We start from the raw sequence: 8,522 nt of genomic DNA on the forward strand, positions 1-8,522 counted from the left end.
GATGTCCAAGCTGAGTCACAGCTTCTGCATATCTCCTGAAATAATTTTTGGTTGATAATGACAGAGCAGCTGAAATTGCTCTGTTTGTTTTTACTACCATTTGCAGCCTACAAAATATTAGTGTACGTGTTGTTTGATAGATGAGACAAATAGCTCAAGCAATCCCAGTCGGACATTTCAGATAAGATGTGTGAGTAAGGAGTGGTGTCCTGCAATTACCTCCTTTTATTTTTCTTTGCTCTGTTATAATTATTTCTTCCTTGTGCCGTTACACATGTGCGTCATGAGGAATGAAGCAGAAATGATCCTTCTGACCCGGTGATTTTGAGATAGCAGCACTTAAAAAAAAAATTGAGAGCAAGTAAATGAAATCCTCAGCATAGCAGAGTAGGAGGCAGCGTATCAATTTCCTTTGTAAAAGGAGTCTTGATGATGTACTGTGGCTGTTTCTGGATGAAAAGCATGTGATTTTCAGGCAATTTACTTGCTGGCGTAAAAGGAGACTTAAGAACCTAGAACTCAGTGCTCTTCTTTGCTCTGTTGTATTTCAATGACTTCAGTGTTTATTATCAGTGGAATCTTACAGTGAAATAAGAAAGATCAAAAGCAGCTCCTGTCCAAACCAGAGTGCTGACGTTGGTCAGCGTGATCTGATGTTTTGTAGTGGGAGTGCTGGGCGTCCTGCAGTGCATGGATCAGAGCAAAGAGAACCAAGGTGACCACTGCTGATCCGATGATGAAAGGAGATGATAGAGTAGAACACTGCACCCACAGGAGTTTCCATAGTTTTTAAAAAATGCAGCAAAGTTAAACCTCAATAACAGAAGCGAATATTCAAGAGCCTCAAAGCTATTAAGGCAAAGCATTGCAGACTTAGAAAGTCAGATTCAAAGATAATTCAATTTTGACAAACAGTGGCTTTGGAGATGGACAAGTAAGGCAGTCTGTGTAGCTCACACCACTGTCCGTGCTGCTTTGCTGAGAGCTCCTTGCAGAGCCTCTGTCAGCCTACTGATGCTGCTAATTTATGTGCTTCCCTATCTCCATGTGCACACAGCTTTTGATTTAGGATGTAGAGCACGATTGCAGGAAGCGGTGCACTGTTCCTCACTGGGTCACTTAGAATTTACTCTTTTCCCTTTGAGTATGAGTGTACGGTAAGTTCAGCAGTCACTTTCTTGTACTGCACACCAGAAGAGGCTATGCTGGTTTGTGCTGATACAAGAGATAAATAGTGGTTATTCTCTAGAATCTCTGACATTTTTTTACTATATTCTTTGCAGCCAAATTCCCCTTTTCCTGTATCTGCTGTAGATTGAATCTCAGTGAAGGATTTGACAAGGTTGGATGTCCTGGAGATAGTTACTAAGATAGCTACTTGTTTTTGAGCTCTCTGTATGATTAAAAATGATAATAATTTGCTGGTTTTATCATACTACCCAGTTGTACTTTCAGCTTTGTTGTGGATAAGACTTGTTCAAATCTGGCTAGTAGTAAGTTGTTTATATGAGAGGGTGCAGAGGAATGAAACTGAATGCATAAATGAGAGAAACAGGGACACAAAAACATGTAGGCCTATAGGAAACTAAAGTGATTGCTTAGTAGTTTGGTTATGGTTGTTTTGTTGGTTTTTTTATGTGTTTGTTTTGTTGTTATCTTTTTTTTTTTTTTTTTCTTTTTCACATGCTGACTGCTTCACAGGCATTTTGTTGTTCAGAATTTCTGTTTCGTGTATCAACTTCTCAGTGGCAATGCAGGGTTGGCCTTGGCCACTGGATAAGAAGTGGTCTTTCCAAAATAATTTCAAAGTTCCCAACACAACTGTGCCCAAACCCTCCTACCCTTCCATATGGTAACATGATGAGCTTGGTGTATATGCATGTGGTGTGTGTTTGTGGTTTTTGTTTTTTAATTTTCCTCCTGAGTTGGTCAAGCTTGGTTGTTATAGCCATATTTTCCAAAAATAATCAGTAATTCTCGTTTTGGAGCTAAAGGCGTTGGGCTTAGGTCATTTTAGAACTATGTACCTCAATTACAAATATTTACATTTGGTGAATTTTTTTTTTCTTTTTTTTTTTTCCTCTTCTCCCCATTGACCTACATCTCATGAATGCTGTCTTGTCTTCATGTTTGTGCTGTGTGTCTCTTCTGTCTTTGTTGGGTCTGTTCAGTCCGTGAGCGTCTTGATTAGTGTCTGACTAACGCTCCATCTCATAAATACTTGTACACATCAGTAATTTTATGTATCAGAGCAGTTGTTGGCATCATATGCATGAGTAGGACTGGCAGTGTGCATAGCTTCATAGACATGGGGGAGTTAGTATGCAGCAGTTCCAGCTAATAATAAACACAGGGCTGTGTTTTACAAGGGTGGATTAATGCTGAAGCATATTGTTAGAGAGTTGCTGTAAGTGTTAGAAGTTTTAACTGTGTGTCCGGCTTTTGTTCCAGGAATCAGTATGTACACATAGCGGATAAACATTGGCCCTGATTGGTTTTGTTTGTTTCATTTTGTTTTGGAGTCTGCCTTGGAAACTGCATTTTATTAAATAAAACTGGATGGCATACAAAAGATAAAGCAAAGGTGCTTCAGGATTTTTTGCAAAACTCAGGCTACAGGGGGGAACTGTAAACATCCTGAGCAACAGCTCTGAGGATTCCAAAGACCACAGTAATCATTGTAAAACTGTGTAAAAGTGGATCAGGAGGAAGAGTTTTAAAATAATGGCGTATCTGAAACTGATCAAGTTCTCATCACAGTTTGGACTCCTATCTGAGATGAATGTAAGATTCATTCTTAGAGTCACTTCTGAATTTAGGACGGTTCCATCAGGGTACTTTTGGACCAAAACACCTGTGGTGTCTGAGGATTCTTTTGTTTCTTAAATTGAACTGGTTTTATTTGCCAACTAGTGATGCCTTCATGGAAAAAATAATGTTTCCCTGTAATGAATTTGAAATGGCCCCTGTGATTTTTTACTCCTAAGCAGTCGGCATGCTTTGGAGCTCTGTTTAAGGATGGATGTGGTTGCCTTGCATTGCGTACTTCTGCCCACGGCCTGTGCAGCATTGCTGTAAAGTCAGTCTGCTCCACATGTGAAGGGTGGGAATGTCTGCTGGGTCACTTCTGTGCTGTGGAGGCCAGGTTTTTAAAGAAGATTTCTGTCTTTGTCATCTCATGGGTCAAGATTTCCCCCTTTGCTTTGATGTATGGCAATAGCTCTGATTTTGTTGTTTTTTTTTTCTCGTGTTTTACAGTGGTTTGAATTTTATTGACTTGATGGTGCGACAGGGGAATATTGACAACCCCCCTAAGACGCCACTTGTTCCTGGCTTTGAGTGCTCTGGAATCGTAGAAGCTCTTGGAGATAGTGTGAAAGGATTTGAGGTAATATTCTCTTTAATTTCAGGGAAAGACTAAATAAGTACTGTTTCACTGAGATTGTTATTGCTTGCTTTCTGTTCTGCCAGTGCCAGCAGCCTTCATCACCACGTTGAGATCTGAAAGGGCAATTTTTCCTTTCTGCTTCCCAAGCATGAGAATGACCTCTTCAATTAGTTCCTAAAGCCACCAGTGTGATCTTCAGATCCTTCCTGAAAAGTCACCTGTGCTGTGTGCACATCCAGGTGGTTTTGTAGGAACTGATGAGCTTTAAGAATGTAAAAGAAGCTGAGTTAAGTTTTATTGGCCATGTTTGCTGTCATTATAGTTCAGTTCCTTGAAGCCCATGCACTACTGATGCTAGTTCCAGTTCTTGATCTTGAGCTAACAAGGCCCCATTTATGATAAGCATTGTTTCTTACAGCTGCGTGCATTCATACAGTGCAGACAATAATGGGACCCTGATTCTGGGTATGTGACTTAACTTCTTGAGGATCAGAATCTGTTTTGCCTAATGGAGTACTGACAAATGACAGATAATTAATGTGTGTAATAAAGCTATCAGAGCTGGTTGGCGTTATGTACTCTTCAGTGTATTGTGTATAAACAGTGCTGTGTTCTACCTACTGTTTTCATTACTGATGTTAAACATCTCTATTCCCTCCAATCTTGTACTCTGCTACTTACATTAGATATAAAAAATTCTGAAATAGGAAACAAATGAGTTAATGCATGTCAAACGTATATCAGCTATTTGCTGAATCTATCATGTCATCAAGTATAATTGCATTTCTAAATTCTTACTGTATCTTGATCTTAAGAAGGCAATTACCTAAAATTTATTTAAAAGTAATTAATTTTGTAGTTCTGGAAAAGCTTCAGAATTTCTTTGTTGAGTACAGATGGCCAATTTAGTTTCCAGTAGGGTGTCAATGATAAGCTGCTCTTAGGACATTTCTCCATTTTCCCCCTCCTGCCTTATCTCTGCCTTGCAGTAAATCATGATCTGTCAGTGTTTTTGTGATAAACAGGAACTGAACGGAAACTTAAATATCTGAAAAACTCTTCCTTTTCCGTTGTTCAGCTCTAGTGTTCTGTTAGCTGTAGTCCACATGGAGGAATATTTTATGAAAGGACAGTAGGAAGTTTTCTGATATAGATCAGCATTTTTAGTTTAAATGTTCCTGCTGTTTTTAAAGGGCATCATATAAGGCTACATCATGTAGTTCCTGTCTGAGTAATGTTGCACCTGAATGAATGTACTGGGTCTCTGAAGATTATGACTTTGTTCTGACCATAAAGCATGTTTGTGCCCTGGTGTACTTTCTGAAATCTAACAAGTCCAGGTATTTTACTTTTTACATATGGTCTGCGTAGCTGTGGTGGTGTTTCAACTAATCTGAAAGAAGATCTGAAACTTGAAATAATGCTATGCACAGGTGTGAACCCATCACCAGGGGAATGTTCCAAGATGAAGATGCAATAATGCTCTGTCGGCTTCTTTATGGAATTTTTGCACTGAATAGGAGGATGCCAGATGCTTGTTGTCTTGTTGGCGTATGCTGTTACCTCTGTTTGTAATGACTGCAGGAATTGCTGAGATTGCACCCTATATTTTCTGACCTCCTTTCCCTTTGTAGATCCCCTCCAGTTCAAGTCCTGTTCAAGTTGCATTGTGCTCAGGCCATCTTACAATTGAGATATTGCCAGCTATTTATTGTCTTCTCTAGCTGTGATCGCATTATTGTGTGATATGATGACATGGAGTGGTTGTCCATTTTGATAGAGATGTGTAAGAACATGCTTTATATTGAAAGAAAGCTTTATTTATTTATTTATTTATTTATTTTAGGGAGTAGAAGAGTAACAGCCTCTTCTTCCTCCCACCAAAAGCAAAAGCTGATTTCTGCTGAGCTCAGATGTAACAGGTGTGGTCCATAGTTGTGAGGATGGCCCAATCTGACATTCTGTAATTCTGTATAATTTTGATAGTAAAATATGATTTTAATTATTATTTTTAGTATTGTTAAGAAATCACTCCAAAGAAGGGTCTCTCTCATTTGCATTCTTTTTGATAGTCAGTTATGTTTGTTTGCAAGGATATAGGACTGTGATCATACTCACTAAGTAATCTGAACAGACTTTAAATTTTATACTCTCTGCCAACAGCAAAAGGAAACCACAGAATGCTTACCAGTGATGTATTGCTAATTTGAATGTGTATTTCCAATAGAGGAGGCATCTCAGTGAAACTGGAATGACAGTTCTGTTTCAGTATTTTCATTCTAAGAGAGATATGAACCTTTCAGAACTGTCAGCAGTACCGTAGCATTTAGCTAACTCACAATATCCCAAAGCCAAAGTGATGACAAATACTTGGGAGACCGAAATGTGCCTGTACAGCTGTGGAGCAGCTTTACTGTCTGTCATCCACTGCTTGACCAAGAGAGGTGTGCAGATCTTAGAAGTTCTTACCTACAGTTTTAGTTGCACACATATCCTCAATTTTTGTTGTTGTTGTTGTTGTTCTTATTTGTAGATTGGAGACAGAATCATGGCTTTTGTAAACTACAACGCGTGGGCTGAAGTTGTTTGTACCCCGGCAGAATTCGTCTACAAGATCCCAGATGACATGAGTTTTTCTGAAGCTGCTGCATTTCCCATGAACTTTGTAACTGCTTACATGATGCTCTTTGAAGTTGCTAACCTAAGAGAGGGCATGTCTGTGCTGGTTCACTCTGCAGGAGGTGGGGTGGTAAGTTGGAGCTTCTCTTAATTTCCTGTCAAGTCAATGAAATAAGCCAGATGCTGCGGTTCGATTTGAAATCAGTCTTTCTTATGTGAGGGATTGTGGTGCAGGAGCTACATGAGACAATGATGCAGGCTTTTGGTGAAATAAAAATGCTCTGACAATCAACTCTACCCCAAAAAGCACCGAAAGCCTGTATGAGGTACTCAGAAATGAACAAGTAAGTGTTACCTCAGACTTTGTATCCCTGCCTTTCTGCACTTCGTACTTGTTCATAGCGAAAGAAGGCTGTAATGAAAGGATTAAATGAATCAGCTCCCTGCATAAGGTCCTCATGGTAACTGTAATTCTCCTTGCAGAAAATGGCCCTACTGGAATATTCCTACAGATACTGTGTGCAGGTGTGATGTTTCTTTGTGGAAGGCAGTATACTTTTTTCCTCTGTTGGGATTGAGAACAGTGGAAAACATTATTGTGCCAAATCTGAGGAAAATGTCGTACAAATGCAGAATTTGAGTCAGAGGTGGCTGCTGCGTGCCATGATTTGGGTTGTCAGTAAAGAGGCGTTGCACTGCATAGGCAAGGCAATGGCTGAATGGATTGGGTGGAACACCAGGGCACACAGTGACATGAGAAGCCCACACTTGGTGTTATCAATTGCTTGAAATATCTTTATCTCTCTTGAATAAAATATTAAGGTACCTACAAGGAAATATGTTTATGTTGGAAATTATGCAGTCCTCTTCCATAAGATAGATTTTATGACCTTAGAACACGAGCAGATCTCAACCTTTTAAATTAGAGTACCTCCTCTGTTTTACTATCATTTCTTATTTATGCTAAATTAATATTTTATTGTCTGCTGAAGTGTCTAGTAGGCAGCCCCAAATACCTTTTCCCTGATTCTATGCCCTTAGACCTTCTTTTAGGTTCTCATGTAAATGAAGTCTGTAAGCAAAGGAATAAATTCATCAGTTCCCTGCACAAAGTATTTTTAGCTAACAGTAATCCTACTTGCAGTAAATGATCCTCTTGAAAAAACTTCTGTAAATGAATGGAATTTGTAATCTTATTATGTTTCAGCACAGTGCAACCTAGAGCATTATGGCTGACTTTATTGTTCTATAACATTAAATCTTTTCATGTGGAGTTTAGGGCTGTTAAAACAACTGGAGGCCACCCATTGAGGGAACTGGGTATTCGGTAGGACTTTAAGGCTCTATGTTTACCTGTGAGGCACTAGCCCAGCTGACTCTATATGGACCCAGGCTGAGCATACTGAAGTAGCAAAACACCCAAGAGTGTGTGCATATGCATAACTTTAGAGAAAATGGACTTTTAGAATAGACTGTCTAGACTGTCTGTATTAGGATAAAGTGTCCTTGCTATGTTTTTCTTTTTTTTTCTCTCTCCCCCTTTTTTTTTTTTTTTTTTTTTTTTTTAAGTCTTCACTCATCTCTATTATTTCTTCATCATCTTCCGTAAGCACTGCTAACACTCTACTAACCTACACACAGCCTTCTTCACTGTGCAAGCCCTGTGCTGGGCTATCCTGTTAAGGTGCTGCTGCCTTTCTTTCTTTCTGTCATTGCAGATGCCCAGAGAGCATTTTTCTGATAGTCCTGTGCTGTGCTGCTTGTGGGCCTCCTCTGAGAGAAGCTAAAGTGGGGGAAGGTCCCGTGTGGCTCCCAAGAGAAAAAACACATTTTTTCCCTTGTGAAGTAGTTAACTAACAGTGCTTCCAGAGGAAAGAGCAGAGGTGCAGGAGGAACAGTCAAAGTGGGGCAGTATTATTGTAGATCTGTGTGATTTGGGGAGGGCTGCAGATGAAGTGGAGATGCACTTAGCCTGCAGGGCAGGATGCTGATCGCTGTGTCACGGTGGCAGTGCCTCATGCAGGCAGTTGGGTTTGGTAGGGAGAACATGTATCATTAGGACCAGAAGGGAAAAGCTTTTCCCATTCCTTGGTAGGCCTTACAGGTAAAATCTCATTCTGCAGATGTGATTTTTCTGCTCAAGATTTCAGAGGAAATGTGCTGAAGGCACGTCTTCCCCCTTAAACCACTCTTATATTCTGTCTGTTAATCCTTTGAAAAATATAACCTCAACTGAACAAATTATTTTCATGAAGTGCTTTGCTAATAAAACAGAAAACTGACACTGAAGTCACTGCAGGAAGAGATTTGTGTGTGTGTGTGTGAGTTATTGCTTTAATAGATACCAGGTCCATTAACATTTTCACCATGTAGAAAACCTGTCCAGTTTGTTTTTAAATGCCATAGAAATTCCAGAATACTTTAATGAGACAGTAGGCTCCCTGTGGGACTAGAAGCTTGTAATTTTCTTTTCTCATTATACACGATCATTATTTTAGCCACTTCAGGCAGTTTA

At 39.6% G+C, this 8,522-nt stretch overlaps 1 protein-coding gene across 1 annotated transcript; it reads left to right on the forward strand.

Moving 5' to 3' along the window:
* The first annotated feature begins 2,108 nt into the window (after nt 1-2,108).
* LOC109369825 (synaptic vesicle membrane protein VAT-1 homolog-like) lies at nt 2,109-6,862 on the forward strand. The gene is made up of 2 exons (XM_019619812.2): nt 2,109-3,388; nt 5,922-6,862. The coding sequence occupies exons 1-2, from the start codon at nt 3,281-3,283 to the stop codon at nt 6,156-6,158; spliced, it is 345 nt and encodes a 114-aa protein (XP_019475357.1). The 5' UTR covers nt 2,109-3,280; the 3' UTR covers nt 6,159-6,862.
* Nucleotides 6,863-8,522: the final 1,660 nt, after the last annotated feature.

This window comes from Meleagris gallopavo, chromosome 13 (genome assembly GCF_000146605.3).
Source record: "Meleagris gallopavo isolate NT-WF06-2002-E0010 breed Aviagen turkey brand Nicholas breeding stock chromosome 13, Turkey_5.1, whole genome shotgun sequence".
Classification (NCBI taxonomy): domain Eukaryota; kingdom Metazoa; phylum Chordata; class Aves; order Galliformes; family Phasianidae; genus Meleagris; species Meleagris gallopavo.

Bases quoted from the DNA above. Each gene is read 5' to 3' on its own strand.
- LOC109369825 (XM_019619812.2), top strand. From the start codon at position 3,281: ATGGTGCGACAGGGGAATATTGACAACCCCCCTAAGACGCCACTTGTT. The intron at 3,389-5,921 runs GTAATATTCTCT...TCTTATTTGTAG, and splicing joins ATAGTGTGAAAGGATTTGAG to ATTGGAGACAGAATCATGGC.